The sequence below is a fragment of the Sapajus apella genome, unplaced genomic scaffold (assembly GCF_009761245.1).
Source record: "Sapajus apella isolate SASKATOON/1434 unplaced genomic scaffold, GSC_monkey_1.0 scaffold4, whole genome shotgun sequence".
Lineage (NCBI taxonomy): Eukaryota > Metazoa > Chordata > Mammalia > Primates > Cebidae > Sapajus > Sapajus apella.
This window is the reverse complement of record NW_022436944.1, coordinates 59,218,774-59,246,387: the sequence shown is the minus strand read 5'-3', so window position 1 is coordinate 59,246,387 and position 27,614 is coordinate 59,218,774. Positions and strand designations below refer to the sequence as shown.

The following is a 27,614-nucleotide window of genomic DNA, read 5'->3' as shown; positions in this document are numbered from 1 at the left end:
AAAAAGCTAGGTATTGTGTATTGAAGTTCTATTATGTGGTATTCTCATGTGCTCTGTGGAATCTAACAGTCCCATCTCTGTGTGCAATCCATAGAGAAGGAAAGCGAAGTGAGAAAACGAGGGAGAAGACAGAGAGCGAGCGAGAATATGAATTAATGAATGAATGTGAATATGAATAGACTGGGAGGGTGGAGGGAGGAAAGAAAGACATATCTAGAAAGAAAAATGCACTTAAAACCCCCAAACAAACACCATATACACAAGTAAAGAAACGTGTATGTGCTGCAGAATTTCTGCAAAGTCATGGCCCTGCAGGTTCTATTGATAGGTACTAAAAGGTTAATATAATCTCTTTTGGTAAATCTTTAGAATGACAGTTAAAAGATATTTAATGTTTTCTAATACTTTGCACTGTGATAACAATGGGTTTTGTTTCTCTAATCGTTGGTTAAATCTTTTCCCTTTTACAGTAGAAATAATAGCAGAATCTTTAAAAGCTTATTACTAGGAAGGCTAAGCTGCTGTTAATCTTTTCTGTTGTTCAGGAAAGGGGTGTAGATATGATATGCCATGGGATGAGAATACTGTTTATGGTTTCTTCATGTGAAGACAACTATGCCTGGCCTCCCTTCACAGTGTGTGTATGCAGGACACAGGAAGAGAGGACTAGACCGGTGCAGGGGTTGGGGGAGGATTTATTCTGACATTCGTGTAGACCAAGAGGCCCCCTGAGCACTGGGGTTTCATGGCCCTCAGCTGTCACCTGTGGTGATGGGTCCAAGCATCTCAGGGTCTTCCGATGTGAGACTTTAGGAAAATGAGTGAGTTCATTTGAGCCCCTTCATTTTAAGGGATTACGTGAGTCAACAGCTTTATAAAGGACCACATGTCAAAAAGGCTCACACGTTGAAGAGTCTCTAAAGAGGCAGCTGACTTGCCCCACATAGAGGCAGGACATTCTATGGGGAGGAAGCAGCAAGAGCAGAGGTGCCAGCGAACAGCAGTGCCATCCTCAGGATGTCCCTCAGCCAGGGATGTACAACTGCCCACCAAAGACTCTTTCATGGCCCAACCGTGTTACTGGTATGCATCTTCCCAGCCAGGATGCCATTTCTCAGGGCCTCCTGCATTGAGGTGGGGCCATACGACGAGTTCCTGTCCAAAGGCTGGGAGTGAAAGTGGTGGGAGCCCTCCCTGCTGAGATGGCTAAGAAGCAGGTGCCTGTCTTTTCCATTCTGCCTTCCTTCGTCTGCTGTCTGAATGTGGATAAGCCCACAAAAGACTCAGAGGCCCTGGAGGATGACAGAGCCACAAGGTGGAACCTTGTACCTTGGCCTCTGAAGGCCTTCCACCAGCCAGGGGTGCTTGTACTGCACTGTGGTATGATGAAAAAGAAAATAATTGCATTAAGCCGCTTACATATTCAGTTTACTTGCTTTAGTGCATATGCCACCCTAACTAACTTACAGTTTCAGAAAGGACATCCATAAAACCAGACCTATGCTAGGACCCAAATTCCTTTGAAAGCTGAAATGCCATGAGAGGTTGGTTTAATGCTCCTGGCCTACATAAGACACATTCTCCTAGTCCACAGAGAACAGGCACCTGAAGTGGGGTGTGCAGTAGAGTGATTTGAACATACTTGTCCAGGAGCCTCCCACCCCCCTCCCATAGGTCTCATCACAGACCATAGAATATGATGACACCCTAAGAGCCTTCATTTTGCCAGAGCAGCTAAGAAAACTGCCTGGGTGGAGAACATAATCACAGTATATACACTGTGTGTTGTGCTGGAGGCCTCATGACTTGGTGGCCCAGAGAGACACACGCCAGTTCAGACTTATGGGAAGAAGAGCTGAGTGGCCATGCAATAGCTGAGAAGCCTCCAAACCACACTACTGAAACCCACAGACCAACCAGATGCTACTTAAAACAGTTACTTGTTTCATCCAGTCTGTCCACGCTCTTCCAGCTGGGCAGAGCAGACTCAGCTCTCGGATGCTGGCCTTGGTCCCTTGGCTGCCTTGGTGCAGCCTCCACTGGAGGGGTCTTCAGGGCATCTTCTCCAGTGACTGAGAAGGCAGATTGGGACCGCTGTGGAAAGAAAAGGGAGGAAGGAATGAGCTCATAAGGAACAGTACCTGGGAGGTGTGCCTTCAGCTTTTGGGGGCAGACACTGTACAGTATGGAGAAAACATGTTTAATGGTAATGGGTCTTCTGGTGTGAGCCTTAAAAACTGCAAATCAGAATATAATGCCATGTAATGGCACAAATGTTTATCCCCTTGTGAGTCAGCCAGGCCTAGCAGACAGAATGAGATGTAGTGGAATCTTATGGGGCCAGCTCTCGTATGGTTCTTCCTTATCCACTACTTTTGTGGCCAATATTTCTCAGGGCCAACTTTGCGTGATGAGTTGCTCTAGGGCATGTAAAATGGAAAGCATCTTCTCCTCAAAGACCTCCAAACCTGAAGAGTTCTCACAGCGTTGATACAGTTATAGCACAATGTACATGCTATAATAGAGAAGTGAGCTAGGTATGATCTGTCCACAACAAAGGACTACTGCAACATATTCTCATGTAGTCCCTGAATTAAAGGACAAAAAACAAACTCTAACCTAAGAAAAAGTGGCAGAAATGGAAATTCAAATGACTGACAGGAACACATTTGAACTGCATTATATATATATATTATATATATATATACACATTATATCTATGCATCATATACATATATACATTATATACATGCATTATATATATATATATGTTGTATTGTGAAGCTCAAATGTTGTATAGAGAATTTTATCAAACAGAAAGAGACAAGTTTTCCTTTGCCATTTAATGAAGGAATTATATTTTACTGGTTATTTATTTTGTTCTTTTTACATTAGTAATCTTAGAAGGGAAAGGGCATACTCACAAAGCTACCAAAAGCATCTGTGATCACAGTGTTAAACAATGTCCTGATCTGAAACTCAGGCCCCTTTGCAGTGGGCTTCCACCTGCTGGCTGATGTCAGCACCAGCAGACCCCACTCCCTCCTGTCCCAGTGCAAAACGTGCTCATTTCCTCACTTTCTCTTTCCCTCAGGCACCTAGGCAAGCTCTCTAGAGAAGGCAAGCTCTCTCAGAGAAGAGCTGTGGGCAGGGCCATGGGGTGCTGTGGAGCTGGACCCCGGGGTCAGCTGTGTCCAGGCTCCCTGGCCACCCTGGACAGGGCCGTGGGGTGCTGTGGAGCTGGACCCCGGGGTCAGCTGTGTCCGGGCTCCCTGGCCACCCTGGGCAGGGCAGTGGGGTGCTTTGGAGCTGGACCCCAGGGTCAGCTGTGCCTGGGCTCCCTGACCACCTTGGCTATACTACCTTGGCCAAGTGACTGAATTCCTAGAGAGATGTGGAAACTTAGCCTTGCCCTGCACTCACAGTAAACTGTATGATAAATGGTAGCTTAAAAAAAAAGGTATGAGAGAATAACAAAGAAAGACAGCAGAAATGAGCACAGGACACTTGGGTGGCAAGACTGAGCTTTAAGATGAGGGGTTGGGAAGAGGAAGATGCCCTCAGTGGGCTTGCCTCCCAAGCACTCTGAACCAGTCTAAGGAAAGACAGAGACTGAGGAGGATCAAAACCCAGCATCCCATTGTAACAGGCCAGGCTAGGGCCCAGGAGCCCTCACATACAGGCGTCTGGTACACTCTGTTGGAGAATGGTGGTGCAGACCAGTTAAGATTCAGAAAGCATCACAGGAAACCTCTACTTCCCCCAGGAGACCTTGGGGTTATCCAGGAGGAAGGTGGGCTTACAGAACAAATATGGAACCCCCAAAGCTGTGAACCAAGTGTTAACAACCTGCTTCTATCCCTTCAAATATAGAGGATAGAGCGTGATGGGCCTCCAGACCTGCCTTTTGATGCAATGGTCATAGGTTAATGCAAACAGTGGTGATGAGCTCTCCCCATCTTATCAATTTCTCAAGACACTGTGTGTTGGTAAGGTTTCCCACCCATAGCTTCCGTTTGTCAGATATTCAAGCAGGCCATGGCCTGTGGGAAATCTACCAACTGCCCCCTTCTCCAGGCTGGGCTGGGGGTCCTGGGCTTCTTCTACGCTTACATTTTACTGCATTCTTGCAAACGTCTCTTTTCTGAGCTGGGCCCCCCACTAGACGGTGGAGCAACTAAGGGCAATTTGTTTCAGCAGTGACATCTGTAGCCCCTGGCACAGTCACTAGTATAGACTTGGAAATCATGAACGTTTGCTGTTGAGTGAATGGTTACAAAATGGGTTTTCAGAGTGCCTATGTTTTTTTCCAACTTCTTAGACAAAAATTGGAAAGTAAGAGAAAGAAATAAAAAGGAGCTCACTATCATCTACACTTACATCCTGGAGAGCAACATTTTACTTAGAGGAGAGCCAAGCCAACACACGTGTGAAGTGACTTTCGGCTCAGTGTCACCTCCCTCATTGTGAGGGCACAGCAAGCACGGACGCTATCCCGAGTGTTCAGAGCCATTTGGATGACGCAGGTTGATGACACTGAAGGTTTTCACAGGGCTAGGTATTCAGAGCCATTCTGCGATTTTGCTAAATATCGGACAGAAAACGAGCAGCTTTCAGAGAGGACAGAGTTTGAGGATGGTGGTCAACTGGCAAGTGAAGTTATTAAAAGTGAAGGAAAACATCATTTTATGGCAAACCTGCATGTATCAAGAGGGACACACCCTTGGCACTGCTGTACCTGGGGCTTGGCAAGGCCTCCCCTCCAGTGTGGTCACACAGCTCTGCCTACAGATGTGCACTGACTTGCTGTGTCTTCCACACAGTGAACTCCATGAGGGCACGGATGGCCTTTTGTGTGTGAGCCTGGTTTTTAGGCTGTGAGACACAGTGCTGGCCCTTATGAAGCTGACAGCCTCATTGCCAGATGCAGTATTATTGCAGCCTCATAGAAGCCATTTACTGTTATGGCCTTTAAAAAAATATCTACAAGCAGGCCGGGCGCGGTGGCTCAAGCCTGTAATCCCAGCACTTTGGGAGGCCGAGGCGGGTGGATCACGAGGTCAACAGATCGAGACCATCCTGGTCAACATGGTGAAACACCGTCTCTACTAAAACTACAAAAAATTAGCTGGGCATGGTGGCGTGTGCCTGTAATCCCAGCTACTCAGAAGGCTGAGGCAGGAGAATTGCCTGAACCCAGGAGGCGGAGGTTGCGGTGAGCGAAGATCACGCCATTGCACTCCAGCCTGGGTAACAAGAGCGAAACTCTGTCTCAAAAAAAAAAAAAAAAAAAATCTACAAGCTTCTCATTGGAAATCACTGAATATAAGTGTAAAAAGGAGAAACAATATTTAATATTTAATTTTGCAGTGGCTTAGATTTGTGTGTATATGTGGTGGCTGGGGTCCATTTTTTATGGGATGAAAATTCTCCCCCATTCCTTCCCTACAAAAGCCAAGACTAACAAATGAAAAGTCCCTCTCTGGTCCCAATAGCAGAGAGCAGGGGATGCCAGGCTATAAAAAGACTCTATTTCAGGCAAATCGTTGTTCCACACTAGAAAAAAACTACACCCTGACAATCACAAAATGCCCAACAGCACTGTCTCCAGCAGGCCCCAAGACACTGGTGGCCTGCAGTCTCCAGGGTGGAAAAGACAGTTCTGAGACCCAGGCGTGGTTCTGCCATAAATTCATTACAAGCAACACGTGCCCAGCAGAGGGCACCAGAACAATGCCTTTATTCCCCAGCTAGTTCTACTTCAGCCTCTGGCTGAACTCGTTGGTGAGTAATGTATTTGCTTATTACACTGGCTTATAACCCTGGCGGAGCCCTCTGTGCCCACTTTTCTTTCCTACCCACAACCTCTGCTTGTCTGACTTATCCTAGGGTACACAGAAGATGCAGGGGTGGTGACTGGAAGGGCTGGTCTGAGTTACAGTGTCTGAACATCTGTGCAATGCTGCAGGGGGGGTCCATAGATTCAGGAATGTTAGCACATCAGCAATCCTTGCATTGATGAACTAGAGAATTTGAGCTTTCAGACAGGCCCTTCCTCTTTATTCCTTGGGCACTAACTTATGGGTGATACATTAAGTAGTGGGTAATACCAGCTACTCCTCTTGCTATGTGGGACCTTGGAGAAACTTCAAGTGTTCTAAACCTCAGCTTCCTCATGTTAAGGGATCAGTATCATGTATAGCACAGAGAAAGCACTCAATAAATATCAGCCTAATAAGAGCATTTATTAAATGTTGCCACTGAGCTGGTGTGACATATCTATTCTCTCACTCAATTTGACTAAGTGCACATCAGTAAACCGAGTCAGGGTGGAAGAACTTGTCCAAAGCATATGGATGGCCAAGGGTAAGGCAAGTGTTTAGCTTGGGTCTGTCAGATTCCACGTCGATGCTCCTCCATGCTCTCTTGGTGTGTGCCTGACAGCCTTTGCTGCAAGCCTGGGAACAATGCACTTGTAGTTAATGTGCCCAAGCAGGACTTGCCATCTGAACCAAGTGGTCCTGAACCTCTGGGCAAAACAGCCAGTGTGATCATCGGTTACTTTTGTTACACCTTCCTTTGCAGTAGCTGCATCTCCTTTGTGGGCTGCAGCAACGTGTTCTACTTATATCCCTTGGAACCATAGATTGCTGCCATGATTGCTACGATTATCATCATCACCAACAGGACAGGCTCCCTGTGGCACCAACCGCAGCTTTAAAATAGTCTTTGCTCTCAAAGAGCCCACAGTAAAAAACAGGGAGAGAATGTTTTTAGTATCAAAGATTTGAGGGCAAATCAAGAAGAGTGGTCACATGCATACATAATGGAAACACGGCTTTGCTTTGTGTTTTTAGGGTCAGACATAAGTACTAAAGTAAATCCGATAATTATAGCAATGAAAAAATACACTTTAGTTCTATATGATGGCCATTCAAAAGAGAGAGGGGGGATGTGAGGAAGGAAATGAGAGACAAAGGCTGAGAAAATAGGAAGGGACAAAAGACAGAATAACAGAGAAAGCCAAACAGAGATTCATCTTAGTCACTGGGCATACGGTAAGCATTTGGTCCCCGGTATCATCATCATTATTGCCAATAACATCATGATATTATTACAGAGTGGTCTTTTTATATGCACGCACCCAAAGAGGCATAAAATGAATTATAACACCCACACTGCTATCTTCTAGGATATTGCATCTTAAGGCTTTGAAAGCCAGGTTGCACTGACCTCCCTACTGGCAAAGAGCATACAATGTGGGAGGAAATTAAAAAGGGAGCATTCACACTGAATCTTCTTTCAAGAGAAGAGATGAGAAATCCCATCTGGATGAAGATGAATTAAGTTTGGGTATTGCAATCAAGCCCAAGCGGTGGTGCTGGTGGGGTTTAGGGATTCTGCATGGTTATTTCTTAAGCCAAAGGTGTCTGGGTCATTGGAGAATTGAAGAAAAAGGAGAGGATCTATCAGGAGGTCATAGGCTTAGGGCTCTCCACAGCCTGTAGGTCAGGATTCTGTTCAAGATATTATAAAGATACCATCCTTATGCCTGGCATCATGTCAGTATCACCCAGGAGCTTCCAGTAATATGGAAGACCAGGCTCCACCCCTGACCCCTTGCATCAAGACCTATAAAGCAGGGCTTGGGCAGGTGATGCAGATGCATGTCCAAGGTGAGAACAGCTTGAGGAAAGTGGGGACAGTTATGTACTCTGAAGTATAAGAATTGAAACTCGGCCCATTGGTTTGTGTCCAGGCTCTAGCCAGTGTCCATGTGTAGTTCCGACTTTTTTTTTTTAGACAGGGTCTTGCTCTGTTAGCCCAGGCTGGAGTACAGTGGCACAATCATAGTTCACTACAGCCTAGACTTCCTGGGTTCAAGGGATCCTCTCACCTCATTCTCCTCAGGCATGTGCTACCACACCCAGCTAATTTTTAATTCTTTTTTTTTGTAGAGATGGGATCTCACTGTATTGCCCAGGCTGTTCGAACTCCTAGCCTCAAACGATCCTCCCACTTGGCCTTCAAAAGTGCTAGGATTACAGGCATGAGCCACCATACCTGGCCTTGTATTTCTGCTTTTATGTCATTTGTTCATCTCTTCTTTATCTAAATCCCTAGACCAGTGCTGTGCAAATACAACTTGATGGATGATGGAATGTTCTGCACTGTCCAATATAGTCACCACCAGGCACTGGTGCTACTGAGCACCTGAAATGTGGCCACTGTGACCAATGAACTAGAGTTTTAGTTTCATTTAATTTAAATTAAAATAGTCACTTGTGACCTATGGCCACCATACTGAACAGTGCAGCCTTAGAACCTCTCAGCTGAAAGGGACCTTGGCGATCACTGAGCCACTGATCTCATTTTACAGAGGAAGAAGCTTGATCAACATTTGGAGCAGAAACGAGATATTCAGATTCTCACCCCACTGATCACTACCTGTATAACTTTAGGCAAGTTATGTTAATGCTTTAGCCTCAGTTTCCTCCCCTATAAAATTGGGGTAATAATACATGTCCTTATGTTGTGGTCAGGAGTAAAAGAAGTCACATGTGATTTGCAAACACAGTGCGTGGTCCTCAACCAATGGTTGTTCCCCACAGTCCTCACCTCAGCAGCAGCTGCACATCTCCAGGGGCACTCCCAGCATTGTATTCCATATGAATGGGGGTTCCCAGAGGGGTGCCACATAGTGGCTTTGGCCAGGGTCAATCCCTTTTGGGTCCTAACTCTTGTACCTGAAATTAACTCTTGGACTTAAGCCCTAGACCAGTGGTCTGAAATTCGGGTTCACTGTCCTGGCCTAGGCTTTTTCATCACAGGGCATTTGGGCCAGGTGAAGCCATGGCTTTGCCTACATGAATGTGCCCAGCCACATTTATGCCGCATTTGACAAAGCTGACCCTGTCTATCATATGTGTCATGCCTGGGGGGCACCGGGCTGGCCCTGCTATGGTGCTGGTGAGAGGGTTCCTGCCCAAAGGAAGTCAGGCCAGTGCCAACGGGGGGGCAAGACACAGGGAACCATACCCAATGGGAGCCTGAGGGTGGGAAGGGAGGGCAGCAGGACAGAGACAAGGATAAATGGAGGAAGGGATGAAGAGAAGGTCATTTCCTGTCATTGCTGTTGGGGTGTCTGTGGCTCATCTTCCTGGGCTGGCTGGTGTGGGCTCTGTAGTTGACCTTAGCTTGCCCTGTTAAATGTAGATGGCTGAAGCCCAATGGGGACAGATGAGTAACTATTTCACCATTTCAAGCATTGGTGGTGTTCAGGCTAGGACTTGGTATAGGCCTCTCTAAACGAGCCAACTAATCAAGACTCAATGCATTCTTATTACCACAGCTGGGATGGTGCAAGTTCTCTGTCTCGATAACATTTTTAAAAAGCTCTAATCACAGGGCTTGTCTTTAAACCACGTCAGGAGCTAAAAATGGTCATTTATGAGTGTATGGATCCCAGTGTTTTTGCTGGGACCTTAATCAGTACACTTTTCCTCCTTCACAGGTATCCTGGAAGTTTGAAGGGAAAGTTTCAAGTCTAGCCTCGATTAAAGCCCCACTAATTGACTTGTTCTGCCATCAATTGGCCATGGACCTGTACTGCAGGATGCCTACTACACACCCAGTGCTGAGCTGTGGAAAATCCAGAACACACGTGACCACTGACAGTCATAAATAGTGGTTTCTCAAAGGGACAAGTTGTGTCAGGGACCTAGCTGGATGCATAACAGATTTTTCTTTATTCTCAGATTCAGGCTTCTCTGCTTGGGACAGCTCCCCCAAGCAAAGAGTGTAAGTATAAATTGGGGGAACACAGAACATATGCTTCTTCCTTCCTAATATTCTTGACAAAAGTATTTTGTTTACGTATTGAAAATCCTGGGATGGTGTGAACTCACAGGGAGAGGGCAGGAGGGGACCTCCTTGATCAAATGTCTAAGATAAAGGTGAAGGCTGCAGTAACAAAGAGCCAGCTGATGGCCTTGTTCCTCCTGTAAGGTGCCTGCACCCCTGCCAGGCGTATGATCTGGGTGGTTACACTTATATGCCAGGAGAGGTGCTCCCTCAAGGGTATGTGTCAGCATCCTTGATGCGGCTTTCCCAAACTATGGCCGCATGGTTCTCTCTCAACTCATTCCCACAAAGGTGTATTCAAGTTGTGGGAAGGTGGACGTATCTTGTGAAGTGTTGCTTTTTGAAAATTCAAAATATATGTTACATTCAGGGAAGGGCTTCCATTAGACCCTATTTTTATATAATAATCTAGAAATAAATCATATTCTACTATTTGCTTCAAAAAAAGTAATAAATGCTTAAGTTCTCTTTACATTGATGTCAAATCATAGCCATGAGTTACGCTGTGCAGGAGGCAGGTGTTTGGCAAGGCAGATTTTTTCCTGATAAAACAAGTAAAATCCTGAGACGTATTTCTTTTAGTAAACCAAAGGGAAATCCCGTGAGACTCTGGCTTGTGCCTCTAACTGTCTTCCTCAGTGAAAACAGCCTGTGGCCATGCCTGTGTCCTGGGTGGACTGAATTCGTTCTAGTGAGATGATGTGGTAAGCGGGAGATGCCCCTTGGGAAGGGTCGTGTTGTTTATGTGCAGCTGCTTTCACCAGTGCTGTCCTGCTGCTGGGACAGGAACACTATTGGCTGTCATCACTGCTGTGACCACCGTTTTGGATTACGGTACAAGACCCCACTGTCCCACATCTCTAATGACACACAGAGCGTCTCTGGTCTCTAGGAGGTGGGAGGGACACTATTTCCAGCTTTAACCATATGCACAACAAGGAGATCCAGCGACCATCTGGTGGAGAAGCAGGCATTCCATCGCTGGACCTTCCCAGTGCAGGAAATGCTTAGAACCAGGAGACCTTCATTGCAGTCCAGCATCCACTTAGTTCCACTGGCTTGGAGTAGCTTGGACTCAGTATACTCCTTTGTAAAATGGGGATAATACAGGGTGCTCTCATGTGGAGCTAAGGAAACACTGTGTGAAAGCCCTTTGCATATAAAATTTATGTAAAGAAGAGGTATTGGTCCTGTGTTATTACTATACATGTTTGACCATCACTCCATTATTAACACAACTACTCAAGCTTTCTATGATGACCCACCCCCAACCCCCAGGCCTCTCTCTTCACGGGATTTACATGAGAATTTTAGTTACTGTGCAGAGCTGCAGTCAGCTGATGCAAATAGGAAAAATCAGGAAAGGTCTGTTTCTGGAAAGTGAGGTCTCTTTAGTGCAACGGGAAATGAGACAGGGGCAGAGGAAGTGTTTTCAGCTTCTGATAAAGAAGAATGAGACAGCCCCAAGATGCAGTGAGTAGACAGAAATGTTCTAGTGGGTGAGTTGAGGTCTTGGAAGAGAAGCAAGGTGATGCCATCTGGCTGTGTGTGGGAAGGAAGGGGAGAGGGCACTAGTGAGGACCCGTAGTGGGGTTGGGCTGGTGGCAGCAGGTGGCCAGGGAACTGGAGCAGGCAGGTACATGACATGCCAACAGCTCTGCTCTCTGGGCCTGGAGCCTAGCTGACCAAAACACAGTGAAGTACAGCTCATAACTCATAACTCACTCTATCCTTGAGGATACAGTGACCCTTATTTCAAAACATAGAAATACGGTAATAATAGAGCAATAACTATGTCTGCATCTCATTTAGTCACCTGCCACTGTTGCCACTGTGCCCCTTATCTGATTTTCTAGCCACATAACCACTATTCTATTTCTTGAACATGCCAAGTTCCTTCCTGCTTGAAGCCTCCAGGCCTGCCGTTCCCTCTGTAGGAGTGCTGCTCCAGATCTCTCATCTCTCTCACTGCTCCAGATCTCTCATCTTTCAGGTCTTGGTTTCATGTCATCTCCTAAAAATGGTTTTCCCTGACATCTCCATAACCAAGCATCTACCTCTCCCCAGCACTCCCTCCTCTCCAGCCTCTTGGTGACAATTACTGAAATGTGTACCCCTGCATTTGTTGTTGTTATCTACTTGTTTATGGCATGTTTCACCATTACATGGTGGAGTCTGCCGTATCTGCAGAGACCACTATCTCTGTAGCACTGATATGGTCTGGCTGTGTCCCCACCCAAATCTCATCTTGAATTGTGGCTCCCATAATTCCCTCATATTGTAGGAGGGGCCTGGTAGAACATAACTGATTCACGGGGGTGGATCTTTCCCATGCTGTTCTCGTGGTAGTGAATAAATCTCATGAGATCTGATGGTTCTATAAAGGGGAGTTCCTGTGCACACGCTCTCTTTCCTGCTGCCATGTAAGATATGACTTTGCTCCTCCTTCACTTTCCACCATGACTGTGTGGCCTCCCCAGCCATGTGGAACTGTAAGTCAAACCTATTTCCTTTATAAATTACCCAGTCTTGGGTTTGTCTTAATTAGCAGTGTGAGAACAAATTGATACAAGCACCTGGCACAGTCCCTTGCACATAGGGGAAGCTCAATAAAGACTATATTGGCCACACAAGGAATCTTCAGAGCCATACTTTAGGGAAGGCCTTATGATCTCCATGTTATGGACAGGAAACTAAACCGTTGTTCAAGGTTACATACCTAGTAGTCAAGGGCAAGTCCAGAATCCTATCCCAGGTGTGGCAGAGACAGAGCCCAACCTCTCTGTTCTTGCCTCTGACTCACTGACTCATAGTTGAGTCTGGATGCTGTGGGGATTTCTATTTTCTGGAGGTCCCCAAGACTTGACACTTTGAGTTTGAAGAAATTACTTCAGAAAGACCCAAAATGCAAGGTGATGTCATGCCTGCAGTGTGAGCCCAGGAACTGCAGCTCTGATTTTGTGGCCAGTCTGAGTGACAGGCTCTTTGAAGGACTTCTGCTTCCCTGCTCCATCTGGTAGGATACTTTTCCACTCCCTACTGGAAAGGCCCCTCCCTGGTCTGAATTCCTAATCCATTTTCATTCTCAACCTTTCAACTCAGCACCCAGTTACGAACTGTCTCCCATTACCTCTTTTTTTTTTTTTTTTTTTACCAGCCTTACCCGTGTCCCCTTCTGCCTTGCTAACCAGATTATAAACCTCTGGAGGGTGGGCATGGAGTCTTCTACTTGTTTTGTTCTCCTTGGTGCTGAGTGCATGCATGACAGCAGCAGTAAAACAAGCTGACAGCATGTTGACAAGGAAAGCTTCTGTCGATAAATCAATGAAGTTTAATCTCTGATGAAGCCATAAAGATACTCTTTGTAACCCTGTGCATCTGGCGGTTGGCGAGGACGAGGGAGTTTATGTAGGTGACCTATGCTTATCCTTTGTGGACTGCAAGTTTACTATGTGCTAGTTTGCACACCCTTGTTTTAATCCGCTCATGCAGGGATGAATGCCACTAGACCCCTAGCGGGGATGTGGTAAGCCCCTGGTCTTGCCTTTCCCATGGCTGATTTCTAGTTTTGAACTGCACCTGTGTGCTTCCCTGTCTCAGACTGTGGGTACCTATATCAAGCAGAACCAGAGCCCTACTGGCCAGTCCCTCGGTTTCTTGTGGAACCTGCCCCACCGGGCTCCTTCCCCAGCACTTTGCATATCCTCAACTGGGCTTAATCAAACCAATAACAAAGAATGTTACAGGATCAGTGAACTCTATTGCAGACAGGAACAGCACCAAACCCTTGGGCCGTGGGAAGACCACTGAGCTCCAACTCAAGGTGACAGACAGAAAGGTTGGCTCCACACTGTGACTTCTTGACTGTGTCCAAATGTGACCATTTTGGTGGTTGAAACAGCAGTGGCAATTTTCTCACTGCCGCTTTTCAGTTTCAGTAAAGCAAGCAATCTAGATGCTAAGAATACACCTGATCCTCACAAAGCTACTTCCCCACTGGACTTAGTACAATTCTTTTCAGAGTGAATAAAAAAAATGAAGCCTATCAGCATTTGTATTTTTCCTAAATTGGTCTGTGTAAAACTTACCTCTGTCATCATCAATAGACTGTGTTTTTGTCTCCTCTCTTACCCCTCCTGGCCCCCCATTGACACTCACTTTCTCTCTCAATTTCTCTCCCCATCCTTTTGAAATTTTTACCCAGGCCAGTGGCTACCTGACTCAATGACAGAGGGTTAAATGTGTGCTCCAGACCTGCATGTGTGGAGGGTAGGCCAGTACTTCTTGGGGACTCACCCAGAGGGCAGTGGGAGCATGGTGGCCTCCAGCGGATGCCAAGGTCCCCTCATCTGCCACCTTTGTGCTGCAACTCTGGGGATGTGGCCATCCTGGCTCCTCTTCCACTTGCTGCTCACTTTTGCTCTTCTGTTTTCGTATAATCTGGGGAGCGGAGGACGAAAATGGGGCAGGTTATTGGAGAGGCCTCCTGATGCTATGTGGAGTAACTGGGACCATCTTTGGAATTTTTTCAGCCACTTACAAGATTAATTTCAACACAACACCAGGCTGTTTCAGACCTGCTTTATAAGAAACCAGCACAACGATAGCCTTGAGCATTCTAAGCATTTCACAGTTTACAAACAATCCTTTCATGATGTTAACAGTTTCTTCTATTTATTGAGTGCCTAGCATGTGTCAGACCTCATAAGGTATTGCGTATGCTTCACCTCACTTAATTCTAGAGGGTACATAGTATAATTCTTTCCATTTTATAGATGAGGAAACAGGCTCACAGAGACTAAGTTATCAGTTACAGCCACACAGCTCATAAATGGTGGCGCTGAATCTCAAACCAGGAGCCTCTGGCTGTGACTTTAGGAGGCATCTGGAAGCCCTATCAAGGGGGTAGACATGAAGAGTCATCAAGAATGGCTCCAGATCCAGCTCATCTGCACAACCATTTGGATCTAGTGAGTCCATCTGTACCAGGGCTTCTGGGCTCTCAAGTTCCTATTCAGTTTCTAGGAAGCAGCCAAGAACTGTGCTAAGCCACCAAGATGGGTATATTCTTCAATGTTCCTTTAGGCCAGACAGGCAGATAAAAGGAAGTCTGAGAGCCCAGAGAACAATGAACTGAGGCGCCATCTCCCACGGCAGGGTGGGGACCCAGCCACATTGCCCAGCAGGATTTCAGAATTGCTGAGGACCAGTGACCCCCAGTCCCTCCCAGTCTTTCCTCTGCAGGTGGGTGGGGCCAGTGCTGTCTCCCTGTCTCTCTTCCAACATTGTATGGGAGTATATGGGAGGAGGTCATTTGTTTGCTTTGTTTACAGATCTCCAGCTAAAAAGGAGCTGAAACTGCATCAAATGTACTTTGAACCGTGATTGGATGAGACATGAAGGTCTTTGGGTGTGGTGAGTCTACTTGACATATGGAAGGGATGTGAGTTATTGTGACCAAAGGGAAGACTGAAGTTTTTCAACACTTCCTGCGTACGGCTCTTTGTTGGGTGACTCTGTAGACCCTCCCGGTATAGAGAGAATCTGCTTCCCCGTCCTTGGCTTTGGGCTTGATGTGTGACTTGCTCTGGTCAATGACATGTGAGGAGGGAGTCAGTGACCATATGCCAGGGCTAAGCCTCAGCCTTAATAGGCGGTGTGCGCTTCCTCTTGCTGGCTTGTGCTCCTGTCATGGCCACATGCAGCTGATGTGCCTTCAGTTGGGCCCCAGAATGAAAATGCTGCAGCTGCCTTTGTCCCAACCCACAGCCAGAAATGCAGCCACTACAGACGTATGAGCGAGAAAGAAATTGTGGTGCAACAAAACATATATTCAGATAGTCCTTGACTTAAGGGGTGGGAAAGCGGTATGTATTCAGTACAGCATTCCATAAATTATATTAGCTGTTAAACAGTATTATAAAATATGCTTTTTTGATGATTCTGCCCAGGTATAGGCTAATGCAAGTTGTGAGTATGTTTACGATAGGCTAGGCCAAGCTATGACATATTAAGAGTAGTTTAGGTGTATTAAATGCATTTTGACTTATGATACTTTCAACTTAGGATGGGGTTAGTATCTGGACTTAATCCCATCCACTGTAAGTTCAGGAGCATCTGTATTTGGTCTTTGTCCCCAGTTCCTGGCAGAGTTTCAAAAACCCTTGGAATTATTTGAGTGATAGGAGTGTCTTTGTTACACTAACAAGGTGATTCAAGGGGAGGCCCTTAGGTAACTTTAGGATGGGGGCTGGTTGCCAGAAAAACCAACTACAGTACATGATTAGAGGGCTGGGAGCAGAAAGACTAGAGAGTGTGTTCAGTCAGGTAATCACTCATTTAATCAGTCATGCCTAGATAGTGAAACCTGGCTAAAATCTCGAAGCAACAAGGCACAGAAAGCTTCCTGGTTGGTGCATGCATAGATGTGTTGGGGGAGGGGCATTCACAGAGAGGGCGTGGGAGCTCTGTACACCCAGTCCCCAGACTCTACTGCCCTAAGCGTCTCTTCATGTGGCTGTGCACCCGTAACCTTTATATTAAACTGGTAATGGTAAATAAAGCACTTTCCTGAGTTCTGTGAGTTCTAGCAAATCACTGAATTGAGAGTCCAGGGTCGTGGAAACTCCCGAAATTGTGGCAGACTAGGGAAAAGTGTGGTGACTTGGGGATATGTGAAACTTGTGGCTAGAGTCTGAGGTGGGGGCAGTCTTGTGGGACTAAGCTCTTAACTTGTGGGGTCTGCACTAAATCCAGGAAGAAGTTAGTATCAGAATGGAATTTCACTTCTCAGTTGGTGTTGGAGAATTGGCTATGGAAGACAGAAAGGTCCTTTTCAAAAGCCAGAGTTTTGGGGTTGTTGGTTTGCAAGGAATAGTGTAGGACACGGAGCTAGCAGGAGAGACTGCAACACAGTGCGATGCATTCCCTCTGTGTGGGTCCCCAAGGCACAAAAGGCTAAAGTGAGAAGGCACAGAAGGTGCAGTGCCAGACACACTCCGCATGTTTCACCTGCTACTTGCCAGAGTCCCTGCTCCCGGCCCAGCCAGGAAACTGCAGCCTTCCCGCTGCCGGGGCCACCCACCTTCTGCAGGATTGTCGTGGCCAGCTCCTCAGTTAGCTCCTCCTTGTGGTCCCGCAGGTAACTGGCCTCGTTCTGCTTGTCCTGCAGAGGGAAGAGAAAAGCTGTGTGTTGCGGGTGGGTTAGGAGTGACTTGGCAATCAGTCACTTTCCCAGGAGACTCTCGACCACAAAAGCAGAGGGAGGTTGGGCCCTGCTCTAGTTAGGGCTGCTGGGACATTGATTTCCTGACAACCTGCACTTTCTCCTGGCAGCCAGGACCCCGACCCACACCTCCCCAGGCAGAGAGGAGCAGGAGGGGCCCTACCAGGCTGTCCCCATACGCTTCTGCTTTGGAAATCGCTTCCTCAATGGCCTCTTCAGCCACCCGGAGGGCCACAGCCAAGGTGTCCATCACACTATGTCCTAGGGAGGAAATAGAACAAAGCATTTCTAAAAGGGAATGATGAGTCAGAGGATGGGTCAAGCTCTTCTGCTTAAACTTTTCAGGGGCTCCGGGATAAGTTCTAAGCTGCTTACCATCGCACACAAAGCCCTGACCTTTCCCACCTGCATCACTACTGCCTTCCATGCATCATTCACATCCCGTGCCTCAGATGCAACAAATTATTTGATTCCTTCAGACTTGTTATCTCATTCCCCCTCCCTCCTAGTCTCCTGCTCTATAACTGAGCTGGTTCCCACGGACCCCAAGGCTTGGCCCAAAATTACTCCTCTAATAAATCTCCTCAGATCCCTTTAGCCCTGCCCTTTGCTGGAGTTCTGTCCTAGGTTCTGGGCTTGCTTTAATCAGCTAGAAAGGCTACGTGCCCCTGGCCTTTCCCACAGGTCATTTTCAGAGAGCAAGAATTGATCATCTTCATTGTTGTATACTAACATGAAGCACTGGTCTAATCACACAGAATGGCTTAAAGATGACTGAAAACAAGAGCTTACTGTAAAGAAATAATGGTTCTTCATCCACTTTCTCAGATAAAGATTATGCTTTATTTTGCACATATATTATTGTGATTATGGGGAAAATGTTATTCAATATACTAATTGGGTTGTGCATATGACTTAAAGCAAATATATACTCTATGTATAATGTTTTTAGACTATCAACCAATATTAACAACACTGGCCAACCTCACAGAACTCAGCCACATGGCAGGCCCTGGGCAAGAGTTTCACATACATGATCACAATTAATTCTGACAAAAATCCAGTGGTAAGTAGGTGCCATATAGGTACTGTTTTACAGTTGGTAAATTTGAAGCACAGAGTAGTTAAATAACTCACCCAAGGTTACACAGCAAGATAGTAAGAAGGCTAAGATTTGAATCCAGTTTGATTTCAAATTTGATTTTGAATTTGGATTCCATTCCTTTGAATCCAAAGCCCTCATTTTAACCACAAAATTGAGATGAATACAAGCTAACATGATTAAAAAATATAGTACTATCATATTTTTAGTGAACACTATTTTTTTTAAGATATGGCAACAAATGGGAGAAAGTAAAGGACTTCCCAGGTGACAAAGTTCTTTTTGGAGCGAATTGCTGGGAAAAGTTCTGTTTCCCTTGAGATCCTAGATTTTAGCTTCTTACTTATGAGAATTTCTATCATCCTACTCTTAGTTTGCCCCAGAAGTCCAAGTCACATCATGTGCAAGAATGTAGGTCAGCAAAGGTTGGGTGCCTGGGTCTCCTTTTCCCCAATTTCAACCTCCTGTTTCCATTTATAATCTCCTACTCATATTATTTAACACATGCAAATCTCTTGTAAGCTGCTGAAAATGCTCTGTGGAATGAGACAGGGTGTGAATACATCAATTCTTTAATTACTCACTCAATTAAAAAAGTAATTCAAGCTTCTTAGACCCTTAAGGACACAAATGTAGACAGAAAATATCATTTGGCAAACATAATAAAGTCTCTAAACAACCCACTTAAGGTCAAAGTGATCTAGCTAGCTGATGAGTATGTCACAAGCCAGCTTTGACAGTCATGATAGAGTAATGTAGGGCAGCCCAGTCCAGGCTCTGCATGCCACCAGGTGGCTGACTGAACATGCAGTCTTTCCAATGTTTTGATAAGTAGAGCCTACACGATCTAAGCTGTCATCACACTAAGGGCTCCCTGGTAGCAGACACTGTATCTCCCTTCTCTCTTCTTGAAGATAGCCACCAATGTATTTTTCAAAGAAAAGGTCTACACATTTTCATTGACTCAAAAAAATGTTTACTGAGTGCCTTTTGTGTGCTAGGCTCTGTGATGGCCCCAGTGATAACCTAGTGGACAAGCTGAGTCCATGCTCTCATGTGCCTTCCGAGCTATTGGAAGACTAGACACAAAAGTAACCACTAAGAGGCATGCGTAACTATCCATGTGATAGAGACAGTCACCAAATTCCATGGACCGCTGGGAGGCAGGCACCTGGAGCTGTAACTAGAAAGGCTTTGGATGCCGTGGTTATAATTCTTGGATGAAAGTGATGTGGTACACTGGGTAAAAACTGAAGTCTCAGGTCAGTGTTTCGGAGAGAAAGGCTGGCAAGGGTGTGGAGGAAGATTAAGAAGGCAAGGTGGCCAAGGTTCAGAAGACCAGCAAGATGGTAGGATGGTCAATGTGTCAACATGACTAGGCTGTAGTACCCAGTTATTTAATCAAACACTAGTCCAGGTATTACTGTGAATGTATTCTTTACATGTGGTTAACATCTACAATCAGTTGACTTCATGTAAGGGTTGCCCCACAATGTGGGTGTGTCTCATCCAATCCATTGAAAGGCCTTAAGAGCAAAAAACTGAAGTTTCCTAGGGGAAAAATTCAGCCTGAAGACCAAAGCACCAACTCTTGCCTGAGTTTTCAACCTGCTGGCCTACCCTGTATGTATTGGGCTTGCCAGTCCCCTGCAACCCTGTCCCCTGCAACTGCATGAGCCAATTCCTTAAAAGGGATCTGTGTGTGTGTGTGTGTGTGTGTGCATGTACAAACATATATTTAGTGTACTGCAGAACCTTGCTGATATAAATGGTCACTGAAATTAACACTAATACTGGAGAGTTTCAAGCAGAGAGGTATGCAGGATATGGGCTGCAGAATGGAAAGAGAAGGGAAAGATTGAAAACAGACCAACAGGTACTTAGGTAGCTGGGAGGAAATGGAGAGAGACTGAAGGAAACATATCTCTTGCTGGTGGACCTAAGTGCCTAAAGAGCTTGACTAGGACAAGCTGGGATTTAGAATCCTATAGAATCTTCAGGTGCTAATGGCCAAGCATTAGAAATCTGAGTCTAGAACTCTGGGATGAAATCAAGGCTGGGCGTTTCTGGCTCAACAGCAAATGGAGGTGCACTTGAGGTCATACAATGGTGTGTGGCAACCTATGGAAAAGCTGCAGGTAGTAAAAATAATAGAGGACACACTTTTCATGAGAAGGCACCTGTATTACGGTTCTTCAGAGAAACTGAACCAAGAGGATATACATAGATATAAAATAGGAGATCTATTATGGGAATTGGCTCATGTGATGAAAGAGGCCGAGAAGTTCCATGATATGCTATGTGCAAGATATGCTGGAGATCTGTAAGAGCAGTGGTATAATTCAGTCCAAGTGTGAAGGCCTGAGGAATGGGGTGATCTGCTGGCTTAAGTCCTGAGTCCGAAGACCCAAGAATCAGAAGCTCTGATGTGTGAGGGCAAGTGAAGATGGATGTCCCAGCTCCAGAAGAGGGAGAGTAAATTCACCCCTCCTCTGCCTTTTTGTTCTATCTGGGCTTTCGATGGATTGGATGACACCTGCTCACACCGATGAGGGTGGATCTTCTTTTCTCAGTCTATGATTCAAATGCTATTTTCTTCCAGAAATATCTTCACAGGAACACCCAGAAAAAAGGTTCACCAGCTATCTGGGCATCCCTTAGCCCAGTCAAGTTGATGCATAAAATTAACTATCATAGTTCCCAAAGAGAGAATAGAGGGTGCAGATGAGCTGTGGCGGTTGCAGGAGGAAGACAATTCAGGGAGCACTGATTATCAATGTCCAGTACTTCAGAGAAAGAACTGAAGTGATGGATAAAGTTTTATTTGAAATTAGAAGTTGGTTTTACTTTTAACCACTGCTCTAAGAGGACAATTATATTGGTATAAAAAAGTAGAAGTTAATCAGTAAATGATACATTCTTTACAGGAATATTTTAATATGAGATGCACAAGTGAGTGGATTGATATGTTCCAACTCCAGAAGAATATTTACTAGTTGACTGTAAAGTATCCATGGTTGGGTAATGAATGCTGTTCTCTTGGCCACACTTTGGATATACTAACCTATTTTCACGATGGATTCATACACTGGCACTAATAAGTGACCTAGGGAGACTCACACATAGTAGTAGATAGTTGCATCTGGGGTAACAATGCAGCTGGGGATCCCTGGCAGTGCCTATACCTGTAGGTGTTTCTATTCCTCCAACTTCCCAGTAGCTGTAAACTTTTAAGCAACTTTACCTTCTGACTGCCTATAAAATGTTGAATCACTGCCAGAAATGCTTCCTTCATTCTCCAGGTTTGACTCAAAAAGGCTTCCTCCTGGCAGGGTAGAGATGGGAGAAGAGAATGAATATGATTGTCAAAGGTCTTCAGTGAATACTGACGCACTGTGCCACTGAACTGACAGACCACTATTACACACTTGAATTGTTAACCTTGAAAATAGGTTTAGGACTCATGAGGTCCCACAGTAATGCTAACATTTTTGACCCATTGCTTTTTTCTTCTCATACTGATTCTTGGTGCAGCATTGCTGCCAACCCCAACTTTCTTCCCATACCTTCTCTTTGCAGGCAATATGGAGTCAATGACAGAATAATAGACTAAAGTCTGAGAGATGTGAGGTCAATTCCTGTACCTGCAAATTACTAGTTGTGTGGCTTGGCATGGCTGCATCTAGAATTAATTCATTCATCCAGCAAATCGTCCATGAGCACCAGTAGATGCCTGGCTTCAGCCCAGGCATTAAGGGTACACTGATGAGCAAAGCTAAACCTGCCACCACCCCACTCTGACAGGCATAGAGTTCCATGTGGGAAATTCATTAATCAAATGCTTATATAAATATATATAAAATTAGAGATAGGTTAAGTGCTTTGATGGGATGGTCTACAGCACAGTGAAGCTGTTCATCAGGAAAGATGGACCGAGGCAGTGAAGCATCAGCCAACAGGTGTATGGAGTGGGAGAACATGCAGGGCATAGCAAGCACCTTGCAGACTGGTTCTGGAAGAAAGGGTATGTCTGAAGGCCTAAATGAGAGGCAGCATGGCAGGGCTGCAGACACAAAAAGTAGCTCTGGTGAGGTGACTTGGGGACACAAGCCATGCAGGTCATGGTGGCCACATCAGTGTTTGGATCTTCATCCCAAAGCCACGTGAAGCCCTTAAAGGTTTCACAGAGATGACCTGGTAAGATCTGTGCCTCTAAAAGTGTACTGTGGCTGCTGGGTAGAGAACAGCTTGAAACGGGGCAAAGGTGAGTGTGTAGTTAGGAAGGGCAGGCAATGGAAGCCCTGAATGCAGCTCACTTTCTCAAGTTTACCTGTGATGGAAAAGAAGATGGCAGGACAGTCAGGGAGGGGTTTAGAAAACAGGAGTGTTTACAAATCTCAGTAAAGACAGAGATTGAATGAGCAAGAAGTGACCTTGAGACTTTCCTGGAAGGTAAGAGGGATAAGATGCAAGACCAAGAGGAGGGATAGGCAACAGAGAAGGGAGATGGTGCCCCCATTGCAGCTGCACGCAGGGGCAGGTCCCTGCCTGGCATGCCCTGTTGGCCATGGGAAGGAGGATTTGAGGTTGCCTGCTGAGAGGATGGGGAGGGTTGTGAGAAACATGAGGAGAGGGGAGACAAGAAAAGGTCTTTGGGAGACTGACCTCACCAGAGGACAAGCCCTGGTTTTGCATGACTTTAAATCTTCTAGTAAAACACCTCTGTTTCCCTTTTAAATTCGGGGGCGGGGGGGGGGGGGGCGTCAGTGTCATTCAGGATGATGTGATTTTTTTTCAAGGGCAGAAAGGGACTGAATTGTTCTGAAAAGCATGGGCTAAGCATCCAGATGACATGAAACCACTAGTTTTCAAGAGTTGGCGGAAACTCTAATTTCACATGGCTCAGCATTTTTAAAAGACCACATTTGTCCATCAAATCCCAGATGAAGCAATAGACCTTTTCAAGAATCATGTCAAAATTAGATATAGATTAATAAAAGCAAGGTTTATTTTTCCCATTTATTTAACACTACTAAATAAAAGCACATATTCTTTATCCAATTGTCTGAAGACTAAGTGTATTAATAACGGCAACTTGTACATTTTTTATGTAGTACTTCTTTTAGGATAACTGTTAAAAATGTCATGCTGTGTTCTTACTTATAAGTGGGAGCAGAAGAATGAGAACACATGGACACAGCAGTGGGAAGAATGCATACTGGAGCCTGTTACGGGGGCAGGGAGAGGGAGAGCATCAGGATAAATAGCTAATCCATGTGGGGCTTAATACCTAGGTGATGGGTTGACAGGTACAGGAAACCACCATGGCACACATTTTCTTATGTAATAAACTTGCATATCCTGCAGATGCAACCTGGAACTTAAAATAAAATTTTAAAAAATGTATGCTGGGTCTATCAGAGAAGCCACGTGAGCATGATTTTCCCCACTAGAGTTCTGGCTCTGAGAAATGGCAGGGTCTTACTCATTTCATCAACCCACAACTCAAGCCAGATGGGCACATAAGTAGGTGTTCAATACATCTTAGGTTTATCTGATAAAACTATTGAGTCTTCTTTGTGGCCTAATCTGGTCACCTGCTGTGAGCTGCAGGAGAAGGAGTAAGGTTAGCTAGGGAGCACTGCTGAGCAACTGATGGCACTACAAGGTGCGTATGTGATGGGTGATATGTGAGACTCTGGATTGAAGGAATCTTCTGTGAACTGAGTGCTTTTACGGCAAACCACAGTGGTCCACGTAGTGAAGATGTTTTGTAGGTGAAAGGAGTTTTACACTGAGAGTCCTAGAGCACAGCACATGCCTTGTGCACTGCAGATTTTGCATATCATGTTCTGACAGTCAAAATTCTGAAAATAAGTACCATTAGATAAAGTTGTAAGAACACTGCTGAACTAATTACTCTGAGTTCTAGCTGAGGCTCTTGCTCTCAGTCTTGGCAGTACCTTGGAATAATACAGGCAGTTTTAAAATTATATATATATATATATATATATATATATATGTATACTGGATCCCACCTCCAGAGAGATTCAGTGGTAATTAATGGGGGGTGGTGGACAATGATTTGGGGTATTGGGAGGTTTTTTCAAAATGCCCTCGGCAATTCTAATGTGTAGTCACGAATGGAGGATGGCAGATGACAAACCTACAAAGGGTATGAGGTGACAGGCAAAAGAATGGCTCTTGAGTCATCTCACACAGCCAGGAGGCCACTGAGGCCCTGGACGATTTCTCCATACGTGAAGTGTAACTGAATTTCCCATGTAGCTTGTAGAATAGATCTCGTGGTTTTACGACCATGGCTTTATATGTTTGAGTACCATCTCATCAACTGTCCCCTATCTGCTTTTCTTCATGTTTCTCCAAAAGAAATCTTGACTTAAATGGAGACACAAATAATGTGAAAGCAACAGATTCTCATATTTCTGTGAAGTGTCTTGGTATCCATAAATCTTTTTTGGACAGGGTCTTGCTCTGTCACCCAGGCTAAAGTGCAGTGGCACAATCATGGCTCACTGCAGCCTCAACCTCCTGGACTCAAGGGATCTTCCCATCTCAGTCTCCCAAGTAGCTCAAAGGATAGGTGCATGTCACCACATCTGGCTAATTTAATTTTTTTTTTTTTCTAGAGACAGGATTGTGCTGTGTTGCCCAGGCTGGTCTCGAACTCCTGGTCTCAAGTGATCCTCCTGACTCAGCCTCCCAAAGTATTGGGATTCCATGTGTGAGCCACCATGCCTGGCCCCATAAAATGCTTTTAAGACTGAACTAGTGCAATAATGAGGATATAAGACATTCCAGGCCTTGAGCCACACTTTGAGAACACAGATAAATAAGCTACCACCCGCATATAACGGTCTGGCAGGAGAGGCAGCTGTGTAATCCTGAATGCAATGTGATACGTGGTAAGTGCTGTGATTGAGGCTCAGATGAATGAAGTGCTGAATCACAGAGGGCCTAGAACCTAAAGCTGCTTCAATCAGGGCAGGTATTTATTCCTAGCAAAGAATTCTCCTTTGAAAGTAATCCTTGTAAATGTCAAAGCCCTGCACTACCCCACTTGGGATTCGTGCCTGCTTTCTCCACTTGTGGAGACTTAGAGAGAAAGGGAAAGAAATAAAAATTCTGCTCTATTCTACAGGGTTTTCCACATGTTTGCTTTATTCCTCAATGTGCATTAAGTAGTAAAGAACATCTATAAGATCTGAATTTGGTGATATTTAAAGAGGCACATACAGCACACCTGAGGTTGTACAAGAGAGGAAAAGAGGATGGGATGCAAATGAGTGAGCCGATTCTATTCGTGAACCTTCTTGAGATATGTTTCTGGGTTGAAAAGCTGCTAACAGTATGATTTTTAAGCTTTATTTCTTTTTTGCCTCCATTTCTGCAGAAAGAGCTTTTAGAAAAATTGGTGAAATGGTGATAAACATAATATGTGGAAAACTTCAGCACTCCTCTCTTAGCTATAGCTTTCCCGGGCGGTTTGAGAGACAGAGATTCTAATGACAACAGAATGCCCCAATGATTTTCCATGTTTAATGTTTGTTTAGTGTTTCCATTCTATTTTCCCCGTTTTCTAAGTGGCTGGCATATTTTTAGATAAGACGCAACAAAAGACTTTATTGAGAAAACAACAATGAAAAATAATGATGGTGAAGAGGCCCCCAGTAAGATGGATGAGTTGTTTTTTTTTTCCTTCCCTGTTTCTCATGGATAGAAAGCATTTACCTGTGTTAGCCAAGTGATGAAAAAAAATAACTGCCACTAGATAGAAAGTAACAGCCTTTTTGGAAGGCATGTTGTCCATATTCTGACTAGCATTCTTTTCTACTGTCTGATCTAACAGGACTAAAGAATATAATTTCTCATTCCAATTAACTTGGTTGTCTTAACTGTATAAAAACAGCATAGGTAAAATTCATCCTTCAAGTTTCCAGGGAGGAAGCTGACACTTTTCTAACTCTCCGATTACATCATCTTCTGGGCCATAAGAACAGAATTTTGGAGTAAGAACGGAAGGTGGAGGGGTGGAGGGCATGCCCGCCAGGCATAGAGGTAGTCTCTCTGTAGCCAAGGGCAAATAACTTTCCAATGTTTTAATCATTAAGGGATGATGATCAAGAATACCTAATTTTGGATCTGAGATTAAAATAGTAACAATATGTAGAAGTACTTAGGTCTTCACAGCTTCTAACTGGTAAGCTCTAGCCCAGTGGGGATGCGGGAACCAAAAGAATCAAAACTTAGCAGAGTCTCTGGCATCCATCCTTCTATTTCTGCTTCTCACTAGTGCCAGATATTTAAGCAAATTTCTCTGTCCCAGGTTAGTGTGCTCCACTGTTCAGGGCCTCTAGCCAGGCCTTCTACCCACCAGCCCACCAAAGACTCCAAGAGCAGCAGGCAGTGAGAGTACCTAGAATGTCGAAGCACACGCCACTCTCCAGCCGGTGCTTCCTGTACAGGTTCTTCAGAACCTTGGCACTGCCAAAGCGCTTGAAGCGGCTCTTCACATTATTGTAGAACCATTCCAGAGACTGGGCTCTCAGAAGCCTGAGGAAAACAGAAATAGGCAACAGAAAATTAGAATTATGAAACGGCGAATTGCAAAACTGCTACAATGCTTCACAGCTCCATCCATCAAGATGTGAAGTTTATTTCTCTACCCCTTGATTCTGGGCTGGTCCTGTGACTTTCTCTGACCATGGAAAATGGTGAAAGTGATGTGTGAATCCTGAGCCCTGCAGTTTCCTCTGTTGCAGCTCTTGGGAATCCCACAACCTTTACCACATGAGTGAGCCCAAGCTAGCCTGTTGTGTGATGAGACACGCTTGGCCCTATCATCCCTCTTGGCCCAGCCAATAGCCAGCCAACTCCCATACAGGTGAAAGAAGCCATCGGCCATGAGTTTGACTGGAGACACATGAGTGACCTTAGGTGTGACCAGCAGAACCATCCACCGAGTCACTCCAAAGAACAAGCCAATAAATGTTTGCCATTTTAAACCACAAAGTTTCTGGCCATTTAATATTAGGCTTTATATTTAATATTCTTACTGTATTAAAAATATTTCTAATTCAGTTTGGAAAAATAAAAAGCACAAGGAAGACAGCAAAACTCTTCAGCCTCTTCCTCATTCAGATTGAAGTACTGTGGAAAAGTAGTTTCCAGGTTAATGCTATAATGGTTGATACATGGGTAAGGTTCATGCTGGGTACTGTGGCTCACATCTGTAATCTCAGCATTTTAGGAGGCCAAGGCAGGTGGGTCACTTGAGGTCAGGAGTTTAAGACCAGCCTGGCCAACATGGCAAAACCCCATCTCTACTAAAAATATGAAAACTGGTCAGGTATGGTGGTGCACGCCCCCAGCTACTTGGGAGGCTAAGGTGGAGAATTGCAT

At 45.1% G+C, this 27,614-nt stretch overlaps 1 protein-coding gene across 5 annotated transcripts in view; it reads right to left on the bottom strand.

Annotated features, from left to right (window-relative positions):
* MYRIP (myosin VIIA and Rab interacting protein) overlaps nt 1–27,614 on the bottom strand; it is a 425,307-nt gene that overhangs the window by 80,613 nt on the left and 317,080 nt on the right. For 4 of the 5 annotated variants that reach the window (XM_032271158.1, XM_032271182.1, XM_032271167.1 and 1 more), the window contains 6 exons: nt 26,629–26,765; nt 21,436–21,516; nt 17,253–17,350; nt 16,949–17,029; nt 14,161–14,304; nt 1,941–2,094 (listed from right to left, as the gene is read on the bottom strand). In XM_032271158.1, coding sequence (XP_032127049.1) covers nt 1,941–2,094; nt 14,161–14,304; nt 16,949–17,029; nt 17,253–17,350; nt 21,436–21,516; nt 26,629–26,765 — 695 coding nt within the window. The remainder of the gene's footprint in view (nt 1–1,940; nt 2,095–14,160; nt 14,305–16,948; nt 17,030–17,252; nt 17,351–21,435; nt 21,517–26,628; nt 26,766–27,614) is intronic. The other variant, XM_032271174.1, reaches the window with a different exon arrangement.